This window comes from Notolepis coatsorum, assembly GCF_963971535.1.
Source record: "Notolepis coatsorum genome assembly, chromosome: 1".
In the NCBI taxonomy this organism is placed as follows: domain Eukaryota; kingdom Metazoa; phylum Chordata; class Actinopteri; order Aulopiformes; family Paralepididae; genus Notolepis; species Notolepis coatsorum.
The window spans coordinates 239831176-239846855 of record NC_140165.1 but is presented as its reverse complement, the minus strand read 5'-3'; the positions used below and the strand labels follow the sequence as shown (position 1 = coordinate 239846855).

The following is a 15680-nucleotide window of genomic DNA, read 5'->3' as shown; positions in this document are numbered from 1 at the left end:
ACATGTTTTTAAACGGTACAGTACGGCACTGATCTGGTGATCCAGTGACGTCGAGGAGTTCACGTTTACATTTTTAGCGACACAAAGTCAACCTGGTCGAGGCGATACACCGGTTTAACTGGTGGACGGCTGGATGCACAGAATGGAAATAAAAATGTTCTTGGCTTCGGCCAAATTTAACTGTTTTGTAAAAAGGCAATGTCCAGTTAACGCCGGTACTCTGCTGTTGCCACAGACAATAATCTAATGTCCCACAGTTCCGGTTTCTTTGCTACTTGCAGTATTAAAATGTGTACAGCCTCTGTGTGGGAAGCTGATGGGAAGGAGAACGACTGTACCAGACAGTCGGCGACGTGAGAAGACGTGTTAAACTCACGGGGGGTTAAATAAGGGTTATTATGTGCATTTAGCACAGATAGACATCTGTCTACAATGTAGCGAAGCGTTTGAATTCAAGTCGCCGTAATGAGGCGGCGATGGGCGACCGACAGCCATCAGAGAGAGAGAGAGAGAGAGAGAGAGAGAGAGAGAGAGAGAGAGAGAGAGAGAGAGAGGAGAGAGAGAGAGAGAGAGAGAGAGAGAGAGAGAGAGAGAGAGAGGAGACGTGACCTAATAGAGTGCAAGTGCAATACCGTACCATTCACAAAAAGAAAATTCAAAGCCGGCCGTGGTGGGGGCGCCCGTTCTCCACGTCGCGAGACGGCATCAGAGCTTCAGAGCCCGGCCGTTACCGTGGCAACCCCTTTGATGTCTCCAAACATTGATGTTTAATCAGCTCACATTTTTCACTGTTCCTCCTCCCGCACGCTCAAAAGTGAATCATCTGCATAACAGCTGAGAGAAAATTAGCTCCGCGCGATAATCAAGAGGCCCATTCCCTTCCTCCAGATGGCTGATCTCGGGTCTCTGTGCTCCCCGAAGGGACGCTTGCCACTGCATTTTTATTTCCACGTTTTTCCGAGGCAGACAGTGGTCTCATTATCGATGATCTCTGGGTATAATTCCAGCCGTTTATGCCAGACCTTCACGCCAGTGCTGACACGGAACGACCAAGGACTCGTGTTTCATCTGGGGGGCGCGAACAAAGCAGCCCAGGTGTGTGTGTGTGTGTGTGTGTGTATGTGTGTGTGTGTGTGTGTGTGTGTGTGTGTGTGTGTGTGTGTGTGTGTGTGTGTGTGTGTGTGTGTGTGTGTGTTTGTGTGTGTTTTTTTCGGGTCCTACTAATCACCCCAAAGTACCAGAAAATACCAGAAAATACCAGAAACTACCCCAAAATACCCAAAGTATACCCCAAATACCAGAAACTACCCCAAAATACCCCAAAGTATACCCCAAATACCAGAAACTACCCCAAAATACCCCAAAATACCAGAAAATACCAGAACTACCCAAAATACCCCAAAGTATACCCAAAATACCAGAAACTACCCCAAAATACCCCAAATACCAGAAAATACCAGAAACTACCCCAAAATACCCCAAAGTAACCCCAAAATACCAGAAACTACCCCAAAATACCAGAAAATACCAGAAACTACCCAAAATACCCCAAGTATACCCCAAAATACCAGAAACTACCCCAAAATACCCAAAATACCCCAAAGTATACCCCAAAATACCAGAAACTACCCCAAAATACCAGAAACTACCCCAAAATACCCAAAGTATACCCCAAAATACCAGAAACTACCCCAAAATACCAGAAAATACCAGAAATACCAGAAACTACCCCAAAATACCCAAAATACCAGAAAATACCAGAAAATACCAGAACTACCCCAAATACCCCAAATACCAGAAAATACCAGAAACTACCCAAAATACCCCAAAGTATACCCCAAAATACCAGAAACTACCCCAAAATACCCTAAAATACCCCAAAGTATACCCCAAAGTACCAGAAAATACCCCAAAGTACCCCAAAATACCCCAAAGTATACCCCAAAGTACCAGAAAATACCCCAAAATACCCCAAATAGTGTAATAGTGTAATAGTGTAATAGTAGTAATAGTGTGTAATAGTGTAATAGTGTGTAATAGTGTAATAGTGTAATAGTGGTAAAAGTGTAATAGTGTAATAGTGTGTAATAGTGTAATAGTGTGTAATAGTGTGTAATATGTGTAAAAGTGTAATAGTGTGCTAGTGTAATAGTGTGTAATAGTGTGTAATAGTGTGTAAAAGTATAATAGTGTGCTAGTGTAATAGTGTAATAGTGTGTAATAGTGTGTAATAGTGTGTAATAGTGTAATAGTGTGTAATAGTGTGTAATAGTGTGTAATAGTGTAATAGTGTAATAGTGTGTAATAGTGTAATAGCGTGTAATAGTGTAATAGTGTGTAATAGTGTAATAGTGTAATTTTGTGTAATAGTGTGTAATAGTGTAATAGTGTAATAGTGTGTAATAGTGTAATAGTGTGTAATAGTGTAATAGTGTAATAGTATGTAATAGTGTAATAGTGTGTAATAGTGTAATAGTGTGTAATAGTGTGTAATAGTGTGTAATAGTGTAATAGTGTGCTAGTGTAATAGTGTAATAGTGTGTAATAGTGTAATAGTGTGATAGTGTAATAGTGTAATAGTGTGTAATAGTGTAATAGTGTAATAGTGTAATAGTGTGTAATAGTGTGTAATAGTGTAATAGTGTGTATAGTGTGGCTGTGTGTGTGTGCGTGTGTGTGTGTGTGTGTGTGTGTGCGCGTGTGCATGTGTGTGTGTGTGTGTGTCTCCACATTATGGCTGTAGTGACTGAGGCACTCTGTACTCTGGCTGCATCCAGGAAGGGATTAACGCAGTAAAGGTTTAGTGAGACAAAGAGTGAGACATAAAAACGTAGAGGGCTCAGGAAGTAGAGCCGAGCGCTCGTCTGGTTAATCAGAAGATTCCCGGTTCGATTCCGGCTCCTCCCGGCGGCGTGTCCGAGTGTCCTTGAGCAAGACATTTAAGCCCTGCTCCTCCCGGTGAGCAGATTGGCACTTGGCATGGTCGCCTCCGCCGTCGGTGTGTGAGTGAATGTGAAGCATAAATTGTAAAGCGCTTTGGATAAAAGAGCTATATAAATAGCTCCTTCTCCCCTCTTCTCCCTCTCTCTCTCTCTCTCTCTCTCTCTCTCTCTCTCTCTCTCTCTCTCTCTCTCTCTCTCTCTTCTATCCATCTTCTCTCTCTCCCTCTCTCTCCCTTCTTCTCTCTCTTCTCTCTCTCTCCCCCTCCTCTCTCTCCTCATCTCCCTCTATCCCCCTTCTCTCTCTCCATCTCCCTCTCTCCCCCTTCTCTCTCTCCATCTCCCCACTCTCTCTCTCTCTCTCTCCTATCCATCTTTCTCTCTCCCTCCCTCTCTCTCTCTCCCTTCTTCTCTCTCTCTCCCCGTTCTCTCTCTCCCCTTCTCTCTCTCCATCTCCCTATATCCCCCTTCTCTCTCTCCATCTCCCTCTATCCCCTTCTCTCTCTCTCCATCTCCCCCCTCTTTCTCTCTCTCTCCATCTCCCTCTATCCCCCTTCTCTCTCTCCATCTCCCCCCCCCCTCTCTCTCTCTCTTTCTCTCTCACACGCGCACACACACACACACGCACACACACACGCACACTATTACACTATTACACTATTACACACTATTACACTATTACACTATTACACACTATTACACTATACACACTATTACACTATCACACTATTACACTATTACACACTATTACACTATTACACTAGCACACTATTACACTATTACACTATTACACACTATTACACTATTACACACTATTACACTATTACACACTATTACATTATTACACACTATTAACACTATTACACACTATTACACTATTACACTAGCACACTATTACACTATTACACACTATTACAATATTACACACTATTACATATTACACACTATTACACTATTACACTATTACACACTATTACACTATTACACACTATACACTATTACACACTATTACACTATTACACTATTACACACTATTACACTATACACACTATTACTCACTATTACACAAAATTACATCTATACACTATTACACACTATTACACTATTACACACTATTACACTATTACACTATTACACACTATTACACTAATACACTATTACACACTATTACACACTATTACACTATTACACTATTACACACTATTACACACTATTACACTAGCAACACTTTTACACTTTTACACACTATTACACACTTTACACACTATTACACTATTACACACTATTACACTATTACACTAGCACAATATTACACTTTTACACACTATTACACCTATTACACTTATTACACACTATTACACTATTACACACTATTACACTATTACACACTATTACACACTATTACACTATTACACACTATTATACTATTACACACTATCACACTATTACACTATTACACACTATTACACTATTACACACTATTACTACTATTACACTATTACACTATTACACACTATTACTACTATCACACTATTACACTATTACACACTATTACACTATTACACACTATTACACTATACACTAGCACACTATTACTATTACACACTATTACACACTATTACACTATTACACACTATTACACTATTACACTATTACACATATTACACTATTACACTATTACACACTACTACACTAGCACACTATTACCACTTTTACACACTATTACACACTATTACACTATTACACACTATTACACTATTACACTATTACACACTATTACACTATTACACACTACACTATTACACTATTACACACTATTACACTATTACACTATTACACAATATTACAACCTATTACACACTATTACACTATTACACACTATCACACTATTACACTATTACACACTATTTGGGTATTTTGGGGTATTTTCTGGTATTTTCTCGTACTTTGGGGTATACTTTGGGGTATTTTGGGGTATTTTCTTGTACTTTGGGGTATACTTTGGGGTATTTTGGGGTACTTTGGGGTATTTTGGGGTATTTTCTGGTATTTTCTGGTACTTTGGGGTATACTTTGGGGTATTTTAGGCTATTTTGGGGTAGTTTCTGGTATTTTGGGTATACTTTGGGGTATTTTGGGGTAGTCTTCTGGTATTTTCTGGTATTTGGGGTAATTTTGGGGTAGTTTCTGGTATTTTGGGGTATACTTTGGGGTATTTTGGGTATTTTCTGGTATTTTCTGGTATTTTCTGGTATTTTGGGGTAGTTTCTGGTATTTTGGGGTTATACTTTGGGGTATTTTGGGGTAGTTTCTGGTATTTTCTGGTATTTTGGGTATTTGGGTAGTTTCTGGTATTTTGGGTATACTTTGGGTATTTTGGGGTAGTTTCTGATATTTTCTGGTATTTTGGGGTAGTTCTGGTATTTTGGGTATACTTTGGGGTATTTTGGGGTAGTTTCTGGTATTTCTGGTATTTTGGGGTATTTTGGGTCGTTTCTGGTATTTTGGGGTATACTTTGGGTATTTTGGGGTAGTTTCTGGTATTTTCTGGTATTTTGGGGTAGTTTCTGGTATTTTGGGGTATACTTTGGGGTATTTTGGGGTAGTTTCTGGTATTTTGGGGTAGTTTCTGGTATTTTGGGGTATACTTTGGGGTATTTTGGGGTATTTTGGGGTAGTTTCTGGTATTTTGGGGTATACTTTGGGGTATTTTGGGGTAGTTTCTGGTATTTTGGGGTATTTTGGGGTAGTTTCTGGTATTTTGGGGTATACTTTGGGGTATTTTGGGGTAGTTTCTGGTATTTTCTGGTATTTTGGGGTATTTTGGGTAGTTTCTGGTATTTTGGGGTATACTTTGGGGTATTTTGGGGTAGTTTCTGGTATTTTGGGGTATTTTGGGTTAGTTTCTGGTATTTTGGGGTATACTTTGGGGTATTTGGGTAGTTTCTGGTATTTGGGGTATACTTTGGGGTATTTTGGGGTAGTTTCTGGTATTTTCTGGTACTTTGGGGTGATTAGTAGGACCCTGTGTGTCTGTGTCTGTGTCTGTGTCTGTGGGAGTGCGTGCGTGTGTCTGTTGTGTGTGTCTCTGCTGGTTGTGGTTGTAGATGTCTACACACACACACACACACACACACACACACACACACACACACACACACACACACACCCCTCCCTCCACCTCTATTTAACTAAGGGAAGACGGAGGCGTGGGGCCGCAGTAAGGTCTTCATTTGTTTGTTGTTAATTAGGAAGATGAGAGGGAACAGAACGGGACGCCTGTCTCCGTCTAATTAGTGGGGAGCGCCGAAATCAGTTTGAACCTCAAGGACACCCAGCTATTAGCCTGCACATCAAAAATGGATTAAACCTAAGTGTGTGTGTTTGTGTATGCGTTTGTGTGTGTGTACACATGTATGGCGTGTGTGTATTTGTCTCCTTCCTGAAACGATTAAAGTTCATTGCTTGAGTGGGCATCCCCCCTTTCTCGGAGAGAGAGAGAGAGAGAGAGAGAGCGACAGAGAGAGAGAGAGACCCTCTCTGTTTTCCCTTGTCCTCCTCCTCTGAAGCATCCGCTGGCGTCTCCAACAAGTCCCCTGTCCCATCTGTTGCTTCATTCCACCAATATGTGGCTTCTGAGTGGCAGTATGCGCCTTCAATCTGTCCACGTCGCGCATTCAGACGTCCTTTCATTCATTCATTCATCCATTTGTCCATTTGTCGCGTTTCCGTCTTCTTTTTTTCCTTCAGGTGTCATGAATTCTCAAGCCAGTCTGTTGCCATGGAGATGCCATCAGTCGCATGATTAGCAGATGACTCGCTGAGCATTCCATGATGATGATGATGATGATTATGATGATGATGATGTTGTTGTTGTTGTTGTTGTTGTTGATGATGATGTTGGTGATTCAGGACAGATGTTAGTGTTCGTATAGAGAGTTTGACTGGTTAATGATGTGCTGAGGTGACGGTACCCGTTTAACAACAGACTGAGAGGGAGAGCGAGAGAGAGGGAGAGCAGAGAAGGGGAGGAGAGAGACAAGGAGGAGAGAAAGAGACAGAGAGAGAGACGAGGAGGAGAGAAAGAGAGAGAAAGGGAGAGAGAGACAGAGCGAGAGAAGGATAAACGGAGAGGAGAGACAGAAAGAGAGAAACGGAGAGGAGAGAGAGAGAGAGAGAGAGAGAGAGAGAGAAACGGAGAGGAGAGAGAGAGAGAGAGAGAGAGAGAGGAGAGAGAGAGAGAGAGATTATAAGTCTGGAAACGGGCTTCATAGCGTGATGAAGATCAAACAGAGTAGGATCAACAGATCTGTTCCTCCAGTGTCGTCTGTGTCTCCCGTACCTTACAATTCCAATTAAACCGAGAAGGCTTGGTTTGGCACAGAGCCCTGGCAGTCGGCACCGGGACGACGCGTCTGACGGCGCAGTAGACGGTTTTCCCGCGGAGTAGATTAAACGTTTTGCCGTTTAAACCGTTCGAAAAGGAATCTTAAAACATTTGCACGCGGTACTACCTGTTACGAGAGGCGTAACGATATGAGAGCCACTCGTCAGTTGTTTAGCGGGCGATCGCTGTGAAATTACCAAACAATTTGTGTTTGTTTTTTTCCGTCTCCCAAACCGCTGGCGACACACAGACCCGGCTAATCCCAGGCGGGCCGGGGAATCAAGATGTGCAGAGAATGTATGATCAGGAAATTAGTTACATCCCGGATCGGCGCAACAGATGGCTCCGGGACGCCGGTGCGTTTTTGGCATCGGCTGCGCTTTTTCTTTTTAATGAATTTGATCCGACTAACTTTAGATTATTTTTTTGCGTCGAGTTTCATATCCATAAAGGTCAACTCGCGACAATGTGTTTCCCGCGTCTTCTGAGGAGATGAGAAATTAGCGCGGCGTTCTGTATTGTTGTTCTAATTAAACAGGGGTGTGGGAGAGAGAGACGCAGTGCCACCGCCGGAGGCCCCGCTAATGGAAGCTCCTTTCAGCGTGTCCTCCTGCCGCCGCGTCGGCCCATCTTTCTGGTGTCAAATCTAAAATTAATGAGAAATTTCTGGCCTAATCTCATTGATTTATGAGCACAGCCAGACGTAAATTATTGATCGTTCTTAATCACTGCTCCCTCATTTTATTTTAGGAGAAAAGGAGTCATATTTTCCAGCCCCGAAGCCTTTTCGCGCCGCGCTCAGCGTTTATAATCACCCGCAGGGGAAGCTTTATATAAACGGGTTGCGTATCGGACGAGTTCATTCGTATGCCGCCGCCGTCCCTAAAGATGATGGCGATGCTAGTGCCTTGCCCGCGGGCACAGCGGCAGGGGGTTAATGGGATGGACCTCTGCCGTCGACGTGGGCCTCGTCGTCAAGGAACCACGCTGGTCTTTCACTCCTGCAGCATGACTCTACACCACACACACACTGGACAATAAGACACTGGGGTGTTGCCTTGTTTTTTTCTTCACATTTTTTATTTTTCCTACAGTGATTTCTACTTCATGTCCCCCCGTGGCTTGCCCCTGCCACCCTTGAGACACGAGGCAGGCAGGGTGATGCTTGGTAGCAGTAGTTGCCTCTCGCTGACTCCATATCCATCCACAGCCCTCTGTACCACAACACAGCAGCCACTAGCAGCAGCTGAAACATACCATTCAGCCAATGACAGAGGAAACTATCAAAAGAAAAGTTATTACTGTATAAAAAGTTGTCCCACAATGATGGAGTCACCCTCCCCACCTCCTCCTCCTCCTCCTCCTCCTTGCTCCCCCCCCCCCCCTCCCCTGTCTCCCAGGGTTCCCCGATTACGGGTTCTATTCCGGGGCCGGCGGTGACGTGCGCGGCGGACCCCCCTACTCCCTTGCGGACTATGGCTCGCTGGGCCCCCCCCAGGCCGCTGCTCAGATGCTGCCCAGTGAGCATGCCAGCTCAGCCTGCACCTCCCCAACCTCCCTCCAGCACCACCTGCACAGCCCGGACCCCTTTAAGAGCCCAGGTGTGTACCCCGCGTCTCCTCCTCCTCCTCCTCCTCCTCCTCCTCCTCCTCCTCCTCCTCCTCCTCCTGCCTCCTCCTCCTCCTCCTCCTCCTCCTCCTCCTCCTCCTCCTCCTCCTCCTCCTCCTCCTCCTCCTTCTTCCACGCATTCCACTCCTCAGTCAATGAATGCCATTCATTCAGAGCGGCGTAAACTCACCTGCAGGTCAATGAGAAGAGAAGAATTGAAGGAGAACGGAGAGATAGAAGTTGGGGTTGGGGGGGGCGGAGGGCAGGTGGGGGGGGGGGTTAAGAGCCAGGGAGGGTTGCACTTGGCGGGTTGCCTGGAATGCGATGCATGCCCTTCGTGGTGCTACCTTTGAGATTATTGATTGATTTCTTATTGATTTCTGTTATCGTTTTTTTTTTTTTATGGTCTTGATATGTGGCATATTGACATGCAAGTACATGTCTGCTTTTGCACTGCATCTGGTCGTCAGGGTATTGTCGAATTGATCGGGGAGGGGGGGGGGGAACCTCCTCCCTAATGCAACAATGACCGAACGCGGTGCTTGTATTGACATTGACGTGTATGGATTCCATTCCCGTTCTCGGTTCGCACCGTACACTCAACACTCCCGTTATGAAATAACTCTGAGGTATTAGTGGCAGCGCACGGAATGTACCGACAGATTGAATCTCGCCATCGACCGTCCCGTCCCCCCCACCGACTGTTTGCACATTTCATTGTCAGCTAACTGACTCCCGGTATTAATATGTGCGTTTAGATTCCACTTGTCGATGTCTAGACGTGACCCGTGGCAGAAGGTACCCTGGCAGAGCAGAAACACACAAGTCCACACCGCCAGCTCGTTTTGCATGAAAACAACCCAAGACGAGCCTCGCGCCGCCTCCACTCGCGGTGGACGAGGAAGAAGCCACCATCTGGTAGAAGTGCCCTCTCGTCTGATTGCGGAGCACTCTGCACATCTCCCGACGACGGCTCATTTAGTTCCTCAGTCAGCGCTATCACAGCGGCCGTGCCGCTTCCTCCCACGCAACCTGCCTAGGTGACGGATGCGGCTTTCGGTGCTTAATGTCGGTTTGTTCAGAGCAAAAGACGTACGTTAGGATTACAGAATACTTTGAAACTGGCTCCCTCGGGGCACAGTGCGTACAGGCATGAGGCAGGCAGTTCAGCTGAAGCCAAAACAATACGTAACTGTCTTCAGAAGAAGCCTCCTGTGGAGCTGTTTGAACTCAGAAAGTGCTTGATGATCAAGCAGCCTGGAAACTCACGTACTTCCAGTGGCTCACGTGAAGCTAGTACTATGGTGTTTGCTATACATTAGAGCGTAACAGATGTCTTGGTGCACCGGTATTAAATAGTATAGATAGTGCTGGCCTTTCACATTATCTTTTCACAGTATTATATATTGGCAATTGGGATATATTTCACCGATTTCGTTCTGATAAAATTACCACTAAAAATAAGCTTTCAGTGTAATTACTTTTGTTTCGTTTATTTCTACAAATGCACAGCCAGCTGCAGTCATGCATACGTTATAAAATCATAGAGGAGAACACAATAAAGTAAAAAAAAAAACATGTTTCCATTGTGGTCCCCATTTAAAAGACATGACACTGGCAGGTCTAACACAGCTTGAATCATAAAACACAGACATATACAAAATAAAATAGTATATATAAGATCAAATGAGCCCACAGTTCACATCAGCTAAAAGTACTTGTCGACCGCCTGAGTGTAAACGGAGTGGTTTACTCCGCCATGTTGTCGACCGCCTGAGTGTAAACGGAGTGGTTTACTCCGCCATGTTGTCGACCCCCTGCGTGTAAACGGAGTGGTTTGCTCCGCCATGTTGCACAACACCCACCTCTTTACCTTCTGCATGAAGACCTCAGACTGTTTCATTTGAAATTCCAATGTATTCCATTCCCAAGCACCCTGATATGTAGATGTAGGTTTTCCTGTTAAATCTGTAGACCCATATAGGCTGTGCTGCCCCTGGTGTTATGATTGTCACCATCTCTTACATATGGAAAGTAATTCCATCAGGTAGATTGGAGCGTTGATATGAATGGTTCTGTGAGCCGTGCCCAATTTGATTTGTGTGACCCTCGCTTCAACTCTGCCCAACGAGGGCCCAACCTCTAAACAACCCTGATTCATTTATTTTGGGGCCGTTTGTAATTAGTTTTTCAGTAGTTCAGGTAATGCACTGTACCATGACAAACTGGCATAGTCAAGTGAGGAAGCCAACATTTTTAGTGTATCTTCATCAATTAAATGTACCTTCCTGACAAAGAATGTGGTGCAAGTATTAACCTTCACTTTAAGCGCCATTATCTCACCACTTAAGTGGCCCTCCAATGAACAGCCTAAATAATTGATGGAGGTCTTTGCTGCCAAATGAATCCCATTTAATTCTATCCAAATGCCCCTGGTTCTACTTTTGTCAATCTTACTTTTATCCCAAAGAGTATGGCTTCAGTCTTGCCTAAGTGCAAGGAAAGCGTGTTGTCCGTAAGCCACGGCATCACATTAGTAAGCTCCCTGCTGAGTGTGTTCTCCGATACCAGTTTGTTTTTATGTGACACAAGTAGAGTTGAATCATCTGCATAGAGCAAGAGTTGGCAGGATGAATAAGGCAGCCTTCAAGTCATTAATGTATAGTGGAAACAGTAAGGGTCCAAGCACACTGCCCTGTGGAACACCACATGGGACAGGAGAGTGTGCCGCTTACTTCCACTAACTGTTCTCTACCTGCCAAGTAGGACCTGATCCAGCCCAGAGCTTGGTTGTAGCCCATTGGCCTCCATCTTATACAGTAGGTCACCATGGTCAACTGTGTCGAGGGCTTTTTGTAAATCTAACAGCATCATTCCACACAGTCTGCCAGGGTCTCTTTCCGTGTTAAATAAAGAAGACCGGTGTCAGTAGAAAAGTACTTCCTGAATCCTGATTTAAACTTGTAAACCATAAGAAGAAGAAAAAAGCAGTTGGTTGCAATTTCACACTAGAAATGTAAACGTACGTTAGGACAATACTATACAAAATCCCAGTCTACACAAATTCGTTTAAAAAAAATGTGTGAGTATCTTGGGTCCATGGAGGGCTATGATGAAAGTAAGAATACATTTTATTAGTCTTAAATGTAGGTCTTTGTCACAATTACTCCCTGAGTGCAAAATTTGTGGGACGCTTTCCAAAGGAGATATCTATGTTGTGATATTTTGTATGGGTTTCCACACGCAGCCTGGTTGAACAGAGAGATCGGGGGGGATAGTTCCGCCGGGTCCTATAAAAAGAAAATACCAGCTTGACAACAGTGACCGTCATTATCTGATTGCTCAGCGCTGCCGATGAAAGTGGCACGCTCTGCGTGACACAAGGAGAGGAAGTAATGGCTTTAAGCAGGCCCTATTTTCACGGCAGTGCTGGGATAATACCACGGCAGACAATTATGATGCCTGATGCTAACTGGTGCTGTCATTATATAAGATTACAGACAATTAGCACAGAGTCTGGCCTGTGGATCCTGGGTGAGCGAGGGATGATTTCAGCGAACAATGAATGTGACTTTCCGGTGTGCATGTGTATGCGTGCATGCGCGCGTGTGTGCGTGCGTGTGTGCGTGATAGCTAGTTTCACATGACACACAATAGTTGTTTGTCCATCACGCTGAAATATACAGCGCACTGAATACTTCCTTTTGAAATCACACGTTGCGCTTCATCGCGCGTGGCCACGTCGACACCAAAGCCCCCCGGCTTGGATGATTTATCCTCCCCAGCACGATTAGACGGCCTCAGGTTTAAATGTAGATCTCCTTCCCCCGTCTTTATTTACAGACACGGCTATAGTCGGGCGTAGTCAGTTAGATCCTTTACTCCTCTGCTTATTTGTTCAGCGTTTCAAGCGGACTGTTTCACCCTTTCATTAGCTTATTTTAATAACCCTTTAGCCCCGGTGAGCCTTCAGATCCCCGGCATTAATAGACCTCCCTTTTCACTGAACATCCGCACTGACTAAAAGCTTCCGGCGGCGGCCCCAACCTGATTTAATATTCCTTTTATTAATGGGTGTGTCACTGGATGGCACTCAGCGGGAGAAAAATGAGCAGACCTCGGCGTTGTGGGGAGGGGGTGGCCGGGTGACAGGGTGGGGGAGGGGGTTGGAGGATCCGCGTTGGGAGACGGAGGTGTCCTGGGGGTTTTATTTAATTTAATGTATTCTCCATTTTATTCTCTTTTTTTTGTGTTATTATTTGTCAACCAAGCGGCGTTGGGTCATCTGGCGCTGAAGGCAACTTATGGCTCAAGTGGTTGATGACAATGAGTTGTTTTCACACAACCTTGGGGTTCTTCCATCCCTCCGTCTCTCTCCGTCTCCCTGTGTGTGTGTGTCTCTCTCTCTCTCTCTCTCTCTCTCTCTCTCTCTCTCTCTCTCTCTCTCTCTCTCTCTCTCTCTCTCTCTCTCTCTCTCTCTCTATCTCTTTCTCTCTCTCTCTTTCTCTCTCGCTCTCCCTTTCCCTCTCTCTCTCCCTTTCCATCTCCTCATTTCCTAATTGCAAGCGTTATTGGTCAGGGACTTCAAGCAGACATGTGTTCTAGTTTTCAGAGAGTCTGTCTGACCCCACTCTCTCTTTCTTTCTCTCTCTCTCTCTCTCTCTCTCTCTCTCTCTCTCTCTCTCTCTCTCTCTCTCTCTCTCTCTCTCTCTCAAGACGTAGTTTGCTCTGCCTCCAAGTACACTGGCAAGGTCGTCAAGTTTGCTTTTGCAGACTTGTAGTGTACTGTATGTCGGTTCTCCTCTACCTGAGTTGTTGCACAGGCATATTATTTTCCTCTCTGTCTCTCTCTCTCTCCTTCTCTCTCTGTCTCTCTCTCTCACTCCCTCTCTCTGTCTCCTCTCTCTCTGTCTCTCTCTCTATCTCCTCTCTCTCTCTCCCCCTCTCTGTCTCTCTATCTTCCCCTCTCTGTCTTTATCTCCTCTCTGTCTCTCTCCCCCTCTCTGTCTCCTCTCTCTCTCTCTCCCTCTCTGTCTCTCTCTCTTCCCCTCTCTGTCTCTCTCTCTTCCCCTCTCTGTCTTTATCTCCTCTCTGTCTCTCTCCCCCTCTCTGTCTCTCTCTCTCTCTCTCTCTCTGTCTCTCTCCTCTCTCTGTCTCTCTCCTCTCTCTCTCTCTGTCTCTCTCTCTCTCTCTGTCTCTCTCTCTCCTCTCTCTGTCACACACAGTATTCCTGGGCTGCAGTAGGAAGCGGTGGGTGGTGGGCCTCCATCTCTTATCTCTGCTTTAATATCGCTGCCGTCTCCCTCGACAGGCAGGGTGGGTGGGGGGGGGGGGGGTGTTGGAGATGTGACTCAACCCAGCAGTCTTTAGCGCACATTACCCAGGACACCCCATGTAATTTCCTGCCTGTCAGGCAGCGGCGAGGCACCCGATACCCTCGGCACTAAGGAGAAGATAATCACCGTCATATATTTAAAGGAGGGTGGGAAAAGGGGGTTTGCGGTGGGAGGAGGAGGAGGTGGTGGTGGTGGTGGTGGTTAGGACGGTCAGACAGGGCGGTAGGAGTTCTCCTTAGCGACAGGTGTTGATTAGACGAGGGGTGTTGTGCCCGGCTCCCCCGTGCATGTCTCCTTTTGCGAGGCGTTTTCATGAACTGTCTGCCAGTGCCAGTAGGCATATCTGTGGCTCTCTGTAACCCAGTGAGGGGTGAGGGGGAGGCAGAGAGATCTGTCAAGGAGAGCAGGTGAAGGATGAGGAGAGTTACCTCGCCGGTTGTTTTTTAACGTTTCGTTTTCTTTCCTTTTGGGGGGTGACGAGTCGGAGCTGTATTACTACGCCGGGGGAACACACACACACACACACACACACACACACACCCCGCCTGCTTCGTATCTGTCATTTTAGAAACAGCTTTTGCATTTGAAACCATCCTGTCCGTTAGTTTGCATGGCATGCAAATGGTCCTTTGCGCCGCAGATAACATAGTCCCATGCATGAGCATCCAGAATAACACGACGACAACATAGAGGCCAGAGATACATGCATAACCCTCTCTGTCGAGCTTCTATCACGCTTTTTGTCTTCTCAATAGTTTAACAGTTTTTCCACTTCCAGGGTCTGTCTGGGCCTTGTCGTCTCAAGTCTGTTCTATATTTTTCTTAAACGTATGCTGAGTGGAAAACCTGATAGAAAACCTGATGAGACGATCAACAAGCGTATTCTTCAGCACAAGGTCACTCCTTGTCGATTAGAGTGAACGTCACGCGCTGTGATTCTCGACGCGCACGCGAGGATGGGAGGTTGCATGAGATCAGATGAGCTCCATCCTTGCATGCGCGGCTCTCACGCTCAGCCTTGATCTCTTTGAGTGCCAGTCGTGCGGTCAGTTCCTCCACCTGACCCGGTTCTGCCCCCCCCCCCCCCCCCCCCCCTGACAGGAAACAACCCGATCCGGCCCGGAGCTTTCCCCGGCGCCAACAGCCCCGGCCCGGTAGCCGACCTCTACGGCCCTGCCAGCCAGGACTCTGGCGTGGGGAACTACATCAGCGCCGCCAGCCCCCAGCCAGGCTCCGGCTTCGGCCACAGCATTGCCGTGAGTATTCACCCTTCATCCTCATCCATACCACCACCATCATCATCATCTTCTTCTTCTTCTGCAAACTCCTCCTCGCTGCCTTTACTCATCCATCCCTCTACATTTATTTTCCACCTGCCCACTGACAGAGAAGGAAGCACTCGAGATAGAA

General features: G+C 45.8%; 1 protein-coding gene across 1 annotated transcript in view; it reads left to right on the top strand.

Moving 5' to 3' along the window:
* Positions 1–15680, top strand: part of LOC311224431 (RNA-binding protein Musashi homolog 2-like) — a 211487-nt gene that overhangs the window by 186201 nt on the left and 9606 nt on the right. The window contains exons 11-12 of the mRNA XM_084309417.1: positions 8727–8927; positions 15372–15526. Of these exons, the coding sequence (XP_084165543.1) occupies positions 8727–8927; positions 15372–15526 (356 nt within the window). The remainder of the gene's footprint in view (positions 1–8726; positions 8928–15371; positions 15527–15680) is intronic.